Raw genomic sequence first — 13,229 nt, forward strand, 5'->3', positions numbered from 1 at the left:
AGAGCCAATAACTACAGAGTAAAATGGAATAGAATCAAATGGAACAATTTATTAACAGTCAGGTAAATGTGTATTATGCCAATTACATAAAGATATCAAATCAATACAAGACATCATATTCTCAAAGATGAATCTAAGAGTGAAAGATGCATACCTGACTTCTAGTATGAAGTGCTATGGGCTCATTCTGGGCCCTGATCTCCTGAAACATGTGCTTAAGAACCTCAGACCAAGACCAGCATCCCCCAATGATGGAAACAGAAACTAACAATAGGAATTTACATTAGGTCAGATCCCAGACCGCAGGGTAGTTTACACCTCAAAGGGAACAGAAGGTAATTTACATTGAAGACCCCTGAAAAGGGCACTCCCACTGTCATAAGCAAAATACATCTCGACTCTTAGGTACTACATTATCTTTTAGTCTATACTTTTGTAAGATTGGGACCATTGTACCAGTTGCACTGAGACATTTCAGATGATACCGGACATGAGTGTTAGTTCACTTGCACGGATATTTTCATGTAATCATTTTGAGCTGATTGAGTAGAAGGAGGCACGGGTGAAAGGGTTAAAATGAAACAAATGGCCAGAAGGGGAGGAGCTGCACTCTGTGGGGGGTCTCCTGTGTATGTTTGAACTGTCTGTTTCTCAGGAGATCAAAGTGTCTGAGTTTCTTTTATCCTTACACTACACTACTGTCCCATATTAACAGGAGTTAACTTTCCCTTAAAATTTCGTGCATAGATCACCCAAGGGTGTGAATGCAAAACTGAAAACACTTGGGAGCTTCTGGTCAAAAACAGAACATTGCTAAAATTTTTTATATTTTACCTTCTCAAACTCACTCACACACACACACACTCACACACACACACACACACACGCGCACACTCACACACACACACACTCACACACACACACACTCACACACACACACACACACACACACACACACACACACTCACACACACACACACTCACTATATTTTAAATGTAAACCCCATTATAACATCTTCAGACAAGAACTGAAGTTGGATTTAAACACAATGTTAATGTCTGTGAACAAGTAAGCTATAAAAACATCTAGAGCTTGTACCATGTTTAATATTCTTCCTTAATACAGGTCTACTTGTATCTTTATTTGTGCCCCCCCCCCCACTCCTTTCTGTCTAATTGTTAATTATTTTCATATTGTATTACTTCTTAAACCATAATCTGAGAAGGACAGAAGCGTGACGAGGAACATTATCTAAAAATCAGCTGACGCAAACGCCTTATTTCATCTTAACCTTTGGACATTTATTCCAAACTAAGCTTTTCTCAGCGGTTTATTCATAATCTGTCTTTGTATAATCTTATTGTGCATTGATAGGTTTAAGTCTGATGAAACAAGTCTCTTTGAGCTCAGATGCAGTGAAAACAGCTCGTCCAAGCCTCACAGCGCATTTCTCTCGAGCGGATCTGAAGAAACTGACGGTGAGACTCTAGATCTCTAGATGGTGTCAGATGAATCCGTGTGAGATTGAATGATGATGCTGATGTGTTTCTGCAGCTGCTGATGGATTTCTCCGGGAAATACCAGCTGGAGTCTCACGAGAACTTCGAGGCCTTCATGAAGGCCGTTGGTGAGAGGATACACACATTGACTTTCTCTTGTTTTCTCCTTTGATGCTCATTTAATTTTTCATTTTTGTCCCTTCGGAGATGTTGGACTCATTTATTATTAGCTGGTGTTACCCTGATTGATTTGACCCTTAATGACACATTGCTCAACCTTGCATTGTTTTAATTTTGAAATAAATGAAGTAAAACGATCAAAAGTGTTTGTGCAGGGCTGCCGGAGGATGAGATCGAGAAAGGCAAAGACATCAAGAGCATCTCAGAGATCCATCAGGACGGAGCGGACTTTAAAGTGAAGGTGACGGCGGGAACCAAAGTGGTCCTGTACTCGTTTACTGTGGGAGAAGAGTGTGAGCTGGAGACCTTCACTGGAGAGAAAGCTAAAGTAAGATCAATCTTCACGCTCTGAGCCCAAAGTGTCAGAAGATAACAAATGATGTGCTGGTCAACTCAAGGATCCTTCTGTAGCATTAAACATGTTTTACTGCAACTTTTAATCACTTTACAGTAATGAATCCATGATGAATTAATTCTAGCATTCATTAAAAAGCAACCCATGCGTGTGAGAGAGAGACAGAGTGTGTGTGTGTGTGTGTATAATGACATGGGTATGACACAGGTATTACAAGGAGAGGGTGACTTATGAGGACATAACCCATGTCTCCATTTTTCAAAACGCTTATAAATCATACAGAATGAGTTTTTTTGAGAAAGTAAAAATGCACAAAGTTTCCTGTGAGGGTTAGGGTTAGGTGTAGGGTTGGTGAAGGGACAGAATAGAATAAAAACCATTACACCTATGGGATGAACACACTTTACACTAAAACAAACGTGTGTGTGTGTGTGTGTGTGTGTGTGTGTGTGTGTGTCAGAGTGTGGTTCACATGGACGGGAATAAGCTGACGGTGTGTGTGAAGGGGATCGAGTCTCTGACGGAGCTGAATGGAGACATCATCACTAACGTAAGACTGAACATCATCATCATCATCATCATCACCTTCATCACTGCACAGCACCTGACGCTCAATCTGTTTCAGATCCTCACCTTCGACGGCATCGTCTACAAGCGGCTCAGCAGACGCATCTCCTGATCAGACGCAGCGCAGGTGACCACACACACACACACACACACACACACAGTCTTTATCACACTCTCTCCTCATCAGGTGGCTTTGATCTGTCCTCCAGTCATCATCAGGGGTTAGTGGCTGAGCACCGTCTCCCTCATGCTGTGATAGACCGACTCGTTCTGCTTGAACAAGCGCAGCTCCTTCTCCGTCTGCGTCCGCATCGCCTGAACACACACACACACACACATCAGGATCAGATACAACACTCCCTCTCTCACCTGCTTCACAAGACTGATCTCTTCTGTCAGACAAATGGAAAGAAAACTCTTTATTTGCTTGCACTTTATCTACTTGTGTTTGTAGATTTCAATCCCTGTTCATATCTTTCAACAGTTTTTCTCTTACAAAAGCCAACAGTTTTATTCCACTGTAGATTCTGAAGGTTTGTGCATATTTCATTCACACTGGCTTATTCAACATTTTACTCCTAAAACATGATCAAAATTGATCAAAAGTTTGTTCTACAATTTCTAAAAGGTTTCTGTAAGTTTAACCGTCTTCACCTGTAATGCTTTATCTTCAAGTTTTCACTGGAATATTTAATTCATCATCATTACAACTGGGTTCAAACTCTACCTACACTTTTATTAAAATAGAATAAAAATTAATGCTTTTCATGGTCTAGATTTACAGATTGCATTTTGCTGGTGTTTATATATATATATATGATATAAATGTGAAATACAATGCATATTTTAAAAAGACATCACAAGCGCAGAGGTTTGTTGTGCTAATCTATAGTTAGCAAGTTAACTAAATGAACATTGACTCACAGTATGTTTTAGTTTTATCTTATGTAAGAATTCATCTTTCATATTAAAGCTAATTTAGCTTTTGTTTATGCTGGAAGTTGTTGTAAAAAGGCAAAAAATATCAATGTTATAATAGTAATAATAATAAATATATTGACGAAAAATTAAGTCACATTTTGGCTTGTGTATTTTGTGTCCTTTGGGTCTAACTTTGGTCAAATATTGACTGACCAAAAACCTAGCATTTTTAGAGTGATATTTAACCAACATTTATATATATATAATTTGAGAAAATAACAAAAACGAATCATTGTAAACTGTGATTATTTTGAGAAGATTCAGCCTTGTTACATTGCTGTGATCTTTCTGACATCATATAATGATGATCTGTATTGAGTCTTTAATAATCAGCACGCTGTGATGTTCAGTGTGGTTCTGACTGAGGATGATGATGATGATGATGAAGGTGCAGCGGTGGTGTGTCACCTCCAGGTCTCTGGTGATGGGGTGCTGAGCTCCGTGTGTGATGATGAGGATGGCGTAAGCGCGACAGACCAGCGAGTGTGCGGTCTCGATCAGGCCGGCGTGCCAGTGTGTGACGGCCGCTCTCATGATGGCCATGCCCAGCTGAGCGGTATTGGGCGGATACAGCTTCCTGAGAGAGAACACGTCAGACACTGGTTTCACAAGCTCTGGAACTAAGAGGCTTTACAGTCAGGGCCAGATTTACCTCTTATTGTGACATACACAATTATTGCCAAAAGTATTGGCGCCCCCTTGTAATGAACAGGTTTGACTGCTTTAGTAATATGCATTGCTAAGAACTTCATTTGGACAATTTTAAAGATGATTGTCTCAATATTTAAAATGTAAAACCTTCAGATTCCAGATTGTCAAATAGTTGAATCATGGCCAAATATTGTGCTATCATAACAAACCATGTATCAATGGAATGATTATGTATTCAGCTTTCAGATGCATTTAATGACCATTATTCCTGAACTTGTGTCACCTTTTAGCCTATTTTCTTAGAATTTTAGCATATTGTTTCCATTTTTTTTATTTTTTTTTATTTTCAGATTTTGCATTTAATCATCTGTAATCATTATCACTTAAATGATGATTCAATGATGATCTTAATAAAATATAATTTTAGGGAAAGTCTTAGTCTCCTGGATGAGCGAGTATGAGGATGTTAGTGTATGAAGCCGCAGATGTGCACTGACTCACGTGTATCCGTCCAGCACACGCTGAGCATAACCTGCAGCTTCACCGAACTGATGCATGAAGCACAGGACCTCGCTGATGATGCTGAGGACACGCAACAGGTGCAGGTTTGTGTCTCCGAACACGGGATCCTGCTTCTCCAGACACTCGTGGCAGAGCTTCAGCACCTACAGCAGCATCCAGCCGTTAACACACATCTCTGCTGAGTGCTGTTCACACATTTATTAAAGCACTTGTTTATTCTGTTATCTGTGTCTTGTCACTTGTCATCCTGTGTGCACTGCAAGCTTCTGTCTCTAAGGCTGATGGTACAACTTTTAGAGCAATGTTTAATAATTATTACATTTTAATCCATATCATAAATATAATTTGAAAACATTTATGAAAAAAGCTTAATTTGGCTTCACATGATTTTTTTCTTATTTCTTTTTTTGTCTTAAAATATAATGCTTTTCACGTCATTTTGTCTTTGGCGAATACACAGAGTAAAGTTCATCGCTGTTGTATGGAAAAGTGGTTTAGAACCTTATTTTATTTCTAGTAGCCAATAAAACAGAAGCGATTCATTACTCTTACATCTCTGTGAAATCAGGACTCACCTCATGGAAGTTTCCTTCAGTCCGAGCCTCTTCGATCTTCACCAGAGCTTGGAGACTGAAATCAGTCACTGCCTTCACCACCTCAGCAGACGACTGCAGACAGACAGACCTCACAGTAAACACAGACTCGATAAACACACAAATATATACAGACACCTCAGAGTGAACACAATCTGTATTTATCCAACTTTGATTAATCAGAGCGATCTGAGATCACAGACTCTATTATCATTCCCTGCCACACAGAAATGCTCTCTAATCTCCCTGAGCAGACTGTGTGTGTGTGTGCGTGTGTGTGTGTGTCTGTGTCTGTGTGTGTGTGCGTGTGTGTGTGTGTGTGTGTGTGTGTGTGACTGTGTGTGTCTGTTTCTGTGTGTGTGTGTGTGTGTGTGTGTGTGACTCTGTGTGTGTGTGTGTACTGCTGCACAGATCTGAACCTGGTGTCCGTGTGTGTCTCTGACGGCCGTCATCAGATCGTCTCTGATGCCGCTGATGCAGTGCTCACACTTGCAGTCGAAGTAGTACTTCTTCTTGAGCAGCTGCTGCCGGTCTTTGGAGACGTTTAGGAAATCCACGTAGCTGATGGTCAGCTCTTCTCCTTCAGAGATCTTCCCCAGAGCCCTCAGCTCGATCCTGCCTCGTTCCCAGAGTCACAGAGAGAAAATACATCAGCAATGCACTGCTTGTGTTAGTAAAATCCTAAACAGCTATCTGTGCCTCTCACACTGAACTCATGGTAAATGTGTCAGGAGCCAGTCTGCTCTGAACATGTGACAGACAGGAGACTAGATTTGATAAGAATGACTGAAACTGCTTTCTGTAATATTCTCTAATCATAAGGAAATCTTATTTTCTCTGTGTTTTTCAGCTGCTAACACTTTTCAATACAAATCAGTTCATAAATGTTGATTATTGCATTAAACTGCAAAGAACTTTTAAATTATTTATGTTAATTTTGACCAATTTATATGTTTTTTACATTTCAAGTTGCATGAAAAAGCATTAGTTAATACATTATGACCAAACTCGTTGTAACAAATAGTGAATTTATATATTTTATAGAAGAAGATGAAGAAGCAGTTTTATTTATATAGCTTACATTTCAAATACATTTAGAGAAGACAAGAAAAAGTTACCCAAATATTTGCCCTCATGTCTTTCCGAAACTTGTACTACATTATTGACAAGTGAACCAGGGTTATTATCATTAACTAACAACAACCATAATAAAATAAAACAAAAATATACAATTGCTGCTTCAAAACAAAATAAATGATTAAATGAATATTATATATATATATATATATATATATATATATATATATATATATATATATATATATATATATATATATATATATATATATATATATATATATATACTGTATATATTATGTACTTATTTATTTATTCTTATATTTATGTATATGCTTGTTTATATACATCTTTTTTTAGTAGAAACTATATGGATTTTTACTATTGTAGTAAAAAGTACTACAATTTGAATTCAAATTAAAGTGATTTAAAATATATAAATAACACAAAATCTCAGCTCTTTGAATCCTGCTCAGTAAGTGAGGACCGTCAAGCTCCCAAAACAACAACAACAACAAAAAGTCTTTTTTGAAGAATTAAAGTTTGAGTCCCCATTCACTATAATCTTATGGAAAAGAGATAGGAAGTGATCCAGCTTTGAAAGGATGTGTGTAAATAAGGACAGAATTATCATTTTTAGGAGCACTGTTAAGGTCATGGATGTGATGCTGTCAGTGAATCAGGGGTCAAAGGTCAGATGTTATTGTCACACTGACCCACCTTCTCTTTGAGTGCAGTGAAGTGTCCAGAGCCGTCTGACTGTGAGAGAGACACACAGAGCACAGTTTAGCACTAACTCAGTCTCTGCGTGACTCCGCAGCTGAGAGATCCACTCACTTGCCAGGATTGAGGATGACGGTGCAGTTGGGCCAGCAGTCGTGATTGACCAGACACAGGTTCGGAAAGAGACCCACGCCCACGGCCTGCAGACCCCTCTGATCGCTCAGTGTGAAGCCATTGCAGTTCACCTGAGGACCAGAGAAACATCTTCTTCATCAGAGCTCAGCAGATTCAGCAGAGACAGGAGTGTGTGACCGGGACAAACACACAGCTCTGGATTATGGGATTTTATCGATAATGACAATTAGACAAGTAACTATTTTACCACGTGTGTTATTGTGCTGATATCTTAAAGACTACTGTGTAAAAAAATTAAATTTTGTCATATTCTGTGAGGTTTCTGAGCATTTTTTTCCCTTTATAAAACTTTTTTTTTCTTTCTAAAAGTATGCATCATCTTTTGTGTAAAATTCTTACATTTGATCAGTCAAATAGAATAATAAGATGTTTGGGCTGTTATCAAGCAAATTAAAACAGTATCAACAAAATTCATCTTTGCAGTGCAGAGGAAACACAGAAGCTGCATCTGAAGAGGCATTTAGATGCGTTTACACACAAGACATGAATACATTTAACCTGAAATTACAAAAAATTCAAATAAAACCGCCAGTAGGTGGCAGCAAGTCACTGTTAACAGTTGATTAATCCAGGAACAAAACACCGCCATGTTGCTGTGTTCAGGATTATTTTTGTTGGCATAATAGAGGAAAAACAGGCAAAATGGTGTCTAAAACGTAAGTCTTAATGTTAACTCATAAATGTATAAATGCGTTCAGACGAATCAGTGCGTACCATGCCAAAGAGATGCGCCACATAGTCCTCTCCGACGGGTTTGCTGTTTTTAGGCCAGTAATTGTAGAAGTGTTGCACATCTACTTTGAGGTCTTTCAGGTCTTCGGAGGACAGTTTGGACAGGTGATCGTCCAGGAGGTCCAGGGTGGTGAGCTGAGCGTCAGAGACCAGGCCGGTGTCCTTCTGAATACGCCACAGGATACGAGCGACCAGACTGTAATATCAGGACAGTGAACATCTGAGTCTGAACACTTCAGGATTAGTTTCCTTTGGATAAGATAAGTACCAATACTATTTAGCACTACAAACTCTCTAATATAGGGGTGTGCTGAACCTTAGGCTGATTTTAGCTTTATGCTGGAGTTGGTTCACTTTCCAGCAATAAAACTAAGTAATTAAATAGTTAAACCAAATAACAGGATAATAAAGTGTCACATTCTGATAATATGACAGCTGAACATATCACCAAACTCTACTCTAATACCTGCACTAAAGCGCTACATTGTTTCAGCATCATCACAGTACAGTACTTAACAACATGTTACATTTAAACATTTTAAAGGGCATTCTGAGGTCATGTGACTCACCGCACGTTCTCATTGGGAGCTTGTCCTATCTTTTTAATGGCAGAACATTCCTGCTCGTGCTCGTCCCAGGCGGCGCGCTGACACGTGCGGTCACAGTAGTGGGCAAACTTGCACTGAGCGCATCGGTGAGGGTTGACCTTCCGGCGGAAACAGCTGTGACACACCTGCAGAGAGAGACTGACAGACAACACACACGCTGTGCGCTCTTTACACACCAGTGCTGTTCATTATGACCACCGTGAGAATGTAAGCAGGTGTGGATGGGATGAACTCTCTCTTGAGTGTACTCTGCTGTTCAAAGGTTTGGGATTCGTAAGATTTTTCTTATGTTTTATTTTTTTTTTAATAGAGAAGATTCTTTTGCTTATCAAGCCTGTATCTACTTGATCAAAAATAGCTAACAAAAATTGTCAATTATTTCAATTTAAAACCGCTGTGTTCTGTGTGAATCTGTGTTAAAGTGTAATTTATTTCTGTGATGCTCCGCTGTATTTTCAGCATCATTCCTCCAGTCTTCAGTGTCACATGATCTTCAGAAATTATTCTTATATGGTGATTTATTATCAGTTTTGAAAAAGTTGTGCTGGTTAATATTTTTGGGACCTGTGATAATTTTTCAGGATTCTGTGATAAATTAAATAAATAATATAGATTTATATTGTCTTTTTACGCATTGCATTGCGTATCGCAATATAAAACCATGTCTGCATTTGTGTTCAGAGAAACAACAAATAAAAATCCATTGATTTGAAATCCCTTTCGACTACTGTTTACTTTTGAGAATAGTGAATATGAGAATATGTGATGACTGCATCCAGAAACAACCACAAATGGACAAGACCAGACAAATGAACTATAGAAATGCAAGGGTTTAAATTCCAACAGGAGTCCAGTGACAAACAATACACAGGTGCACACAATTAGAGGCTAACAAAGAAAAACACTAACCCTATCCCAGCAAACTAAAACATTCTTTAAATGAAACAAAAACTTAACATTTAACTCAAATCTTTTCCCAAAGAATAAAAGACTGTCGGGACGCTTGACTTGTGTTTTTGATGAGTAACACTGTTAATGAGAAGCTGTTTGAAGAAAAATCTTTACTTTTACATTTATTCATTTGGCAGACAAAGCAACTTAGATTCGTGGCATACAACAAGCAATTTACCACAAGATGGCAATAAATACGAGAAGTGCCTGTTATAGAAGATTTCAATCATTGTTTAAAAGTAGTAAAAGATTCTTGAACACATCAGCTGTAATTAACTGAGGCGATTCTGCAGGGCATTGCACCAGTTAAGACTCTTGGTGTTATTTTTCATGATAAAGGTGAGGAGCGGTCATCTCAGTCTTCTGGTGTCAGCTTGCATGCTTTGAAATATTGCTTCATGTGATTTACATAATTGTCTATTTTTAGATGACATTTCTGAAGCACTGATGTCATTGAATCTCTTTATAAAGCAGAAGTGACATCCAGGTTAACCCTTTGCTGTCGTCTGTACTGGCTCATGGAAGCGTGTTTGTGTCTACAGAAAGTATTCCGTGCTGTTTTCTGCTGTGACTCTGCACTGTGATCTTGTCACATGAGAGTGGAATCTCTCACAGCGTTTAACATCCACAGGTGCACAAAAACTAGATGCTAGTTATGAACCTAAACATAACACAATCTGAAATTATCCTGGGTAAAAACAAAACAAAATGTGCATCTAACAGGCATTTCGAAAGCAATGCTAAGAAATGAAAACATGATGAACATGCTGAACATTCAGCTGCGCATCACAGAAATAAATCACATTTTTAAAATATATTCAAATAGAAAACAGCTGTTGTAAATCGTACAAATATTTCAAAAATGTGTTGTTGTTTTTTTTTAGGTACGTTGGATCAAATAAATGCAGGCTTGGTGAGCAGAAGACACTTCTTTAAAAACATTAAACATATTACAACTACTTTTGACTAGTGTATATTTGGAAAAGGGCAAGGTATCCCATAGGATCTCTCTCTAATTAAGTGACATTTGAGATTATACTCTTTTATTCCACAAGTTCAGCAGGTGCAGGAGCGTCTCACCTGTCGAACACCACCGCAGCGAAGCTGGCCTCAGCAAACACTACTTCTCCAGCCGAGATCTCTTTAGTGACTCGGAGGCCACGGCCTTTCTCCCCGGCTGAAAACACTTCCACAGGATCCATCTATTCCTCAGTGATGCTGACACTGACACTGTCTGCTTGAGCTGAAGCAGAAACTACACAGCACGGCTAAGAATAGAGCAGCGGTCAAACAGCACACGGTCAGGAGAATATATTCTTGACCGTCAGCTGTGTGTGTTCATCATGAGGAACATGAGCTGATGTGACACTGTAAACAGTGCTGGACTTCACACACTGATGCATCTTCAGTTACCTTCATCCAAAATGAAACTAAATGTTTTCCAATTTGTGAAACTCAAGTACTACAAGAGTCCTACATAAAACTCCTTTTCAGACCAACAGAATTGCACCAGATGTGTCCCAACAATACATGGGTCAAAATTATACATTTCTCTTTTAGGACAAAAATGATGAAAAAAATAAATAAATAAAAACACTTGGATATAAAGATCCAGTAACTGAAGACATTCCCAAGAATGGTTTCGATCAGAAATAAGGTCATCATGAAAGCAGATCTCTAGTGCTGAATGCTTCTTATTTGTCAGAGTTTAAATCAGGTGTGTGAAATTCAGAGCTTCCAAACTTTTTTGGAAAAAAGTGCCATCTCTCCAAACAGCTGTGTATGTTTCATCCAACTGTTTACAGACGAAAAACACTGGACACATGACGGAGAGAAACTCTGCAGGAACACACAGCGCTAAAGGTCACATATCTGCATTATAACACCACAGATGAGCACTCAGTCTGTTAAACAGAACGATTCATGACACTACACTGGGAGAAATTACTGTGAATTTAACAGTAAAATACTGTACATACCTGTTAAATGGTTAACGGTTAATCCCCGTTCTATATATGGTGAAAAACTGTATTGGACATTACCTGTAGTTTTACTGTAGTATACTGTTTTTGGATGTGAAAATGAAGCATAATTTACAATTAATAATTTTATTAAATTGACAATCCCAGAATTCCATGCGTTACATTTCAAATGTAATGTTTTTGTTGTTGTTGTTTATTAGTTTTTTCTTATTAGTTTTGAACATTAGGGTTGTATGTTAAATATAATGTTGTTAAATTAATGTCTGTGGCATTATTTCAGTTTCATATCTGTCACCGTGCTGGTGTTTAGTGTTTTCTCAATTTCTCAATATTTTTCTTTTTCTTTTTCTTTTTTTGAAAATGTTAACAATTAAAAATATATATACATTTATTTAAGTCTCTTCAGTATACTGAGTACTATGTGTTTATTATGGAAATGTGTATATTGTATTTTGTGTACAATTGTCTGTTGTATATTGTGAAAAATTTATATTGTATGTATATTAAATGTGCATATTGTTATTTATGTATACTATAATTTTATTTTTTTAATATGAGACAGCAATGTTTCAGGATTTTAGGCCACATGCTTATTCAATAACTGTTTTATGTTCTTTTTGTGTTATGTGTATACTTTATTGTAAGGTTTTCTTGTGCTGCAGCATCAGACCGCTAGAGGGCTCCACACACACACAGCGGAACACACTTTAAAAAGTGACATATTCTAAAACAGCAAATCCGAGTTCATTCAAACACAGACTTAGAGCTGATAATAGTGATCAGAAATTTAACGTTGATGAGAAAGAGATTGTTATCTTATAATATATTTTTTAAAAATCTACAAATTCATAACAAATATTCAATTGTCTTCAAATATTAACACATTTTACATCCTTCTAAAAGATTTAGTTATTTTGAGGCAACTAAACTGTTTATTTATTTTCCCAATATATAAAGAAAAGATAAATAAAAATCATTACAAAATAAGGGAAATATAATTAGTAATATAAATTAATTGTATAATAAATTACAAAAAAAAAAAAAGCTTTGGTACCAATGAAAATTAAGAGGGAGAAAGAAACAATAAAAAGTAAATAAATGAGCAGATCACATAACAATATATGACATTTGTGGATAAAATATTTTGCAAGCCAAATAATTAAGTTGCGAAGAAAGTCAACGTTTCCATATTGCTTCTCAAAAGTGAAAATTAAAATAAATAAATAAATAAAACAGTTTTCTTGCATGAACACAATGCCAAAAGAAACTGAAGCAACCTAAGTGTTTTGCTTTTATTTGCAAGTAAAAACAATAAACTTCAACAATTAAATACAACATTAGATGGCATTATGAATACAAAAATAATATACAAAGACAATAAATAAATAAAAAATCAATAAATAGAACAAAATGTACAGAGTTCATACATTAAATAATGTAACATTCAGCAGATCACAAGTTTGACACTTTTTGGGTGTTAATATTTTGTTTAGTGTTATAATTAGATAGCTAATGTCACAAAGAAAATTCTGTAGTTTGGCTAATGTTAAAGAAGATTTATATTTATGAGTGTAATATTTCCCCAATAAAATAAATACAGTTCCTATAACAA

General features: G+C 37.0%; 2 protein-coding genes across 4 annotated transcripts; one reads left to right on the top strand and one right to left on the bottom strand.

Annotated features, from left to right (window-relative positions):
• Nucleotides 1–29: 29 nt before the first annotated feature.
• Nucleotides 30–10,908, bottom strand: LOC127958903 (histone-lysine N-methyltransferase SMYD1-like). Its single transcript, XM_052557948.1, has 10 exons — nucleotides 10,716–10,908; nucleotides 8,646–8,822; nucleotides 8,059–8,272; nucleotides 7,264–7,394; nucleotides 7,147–7,185; nucleotides 5,769–5,964; nucleotides 5,332–5,424; nucleotides 4,736–4,899; nucleotides 3,992–4,160; nucleotides 30–2,917 (listed from the first exon to the last, which is right to left on the bottom strand). The coding sequence occupies exons 1-10, from the start codon at nucleotides 10,835–10,837 to the stop codon at nucleotides 2,825–2,827; spliced, it is 1,398 nt and encodes a 465-aa protein (XP_052413908.1). The 5' UTR covers nucleotides 10,838–10,908; the 3' UTR covers nucleotides 30–2,824.
• fabp1a (fatty acid binding protein 1a, liver) lies at nucleotides 1,370–3,673 on the top strand. 3 transcript variants are annotated; one of them, XM_052557955.1, is made up of 6 exons: nucleotides 1,370–1,479; nucleotides 1,556–1,628; nucleotides 1,836–2,008; nucleotides 2,496–2,585; nucleotides 2,661–2,729; nucleotides 2,812–3,673. In XM_052557955.1, the coding sequence occupies exons 1-5, from the start codon at nucleotides 1,387–1,389 to the stop codon at nucleotides 2,712–2,714; spliced, it is 483 nt and encodes a 160-aa protein (XP_052413915.1). In that variant the 5' UTR covers nucleotides 1,370–1,386; the 3' UTR covers nucleotides 2,715–2,729; nucleotides 2,812–3,673. The 3 variants fall into 3 exon arrangements, with proteins under 3 accessions (XP_052413915.1, XP_052413914.1, XP_052413913.1); XM_052557954.1 differs by having other exon boundaries at nucleotides 2,496–2,729; XM_052557953.1 differs by having other exon boundaries at nucleotides 2,496–3,673.
• Nucleotides 10,909–13,229: the final 2,321 nt, after the last annotated feature.

The sequence above is a fragment of the Carassius gibelio genome, chromosome B5 (genome assembly GCF_023724105.1).
Source record: "Carassius gibelio isolate Cgi1373 ecotype wild population from Czech Republic chromosome B5, carGib1.2-hapl.c, whole genome shotgun sequence".
Classification (NCBI taxonomy): Eukaryota; Metazoa; Chordata; class Actinopteri; order Cypriniformes; family Cyprinidae; genus Carassius; species Carassius gibelio.

Coding starts and splice junctions, on each gene's coding strand:
- fabp1a (XM_052557953.1), top strand. CDS start 1,387: ATGAAACAAGTCTCTTTGAGCTCAGATGCAGTGAAAACAGCTCGTCCA. Junction 1,480..1,555: donor CGGATCTGAAGAAACTGACG/GTGAGACTCTAG, acceptor GTGTTTCTGCAG/CTGCTGATGGATTTCTCCGG. Junction 2,009..2,495: donor TCACTGGAGAGAAAGCTAAA/GTAAGATCAATC, acceptor TGTGTGTGTCAG/AGTGTGGTTCACATGGACGG.
- LOC127958903 (XM_052557948.1), bottom strand. CDS start 10,837: ATGGATCCTGTGGAAGTGTTTTCAGCCGGGGAGAAAGGCCGTGGCCTC. Junction 8,823..10,715: donor GCTGCGGTGGTGTTCGACAG/GTGAGACGCTCC, acceptor GTTGTCTGTCAG/TCTCTCTCTGCAGGTGTGTC. Junction 2,918..3,991: donor CCATCACCAGAGACCTGGAG/GTGACACACCAC, acceptor GTGTGTGTTCAG/GCGATGCGGACGCAGACGGA.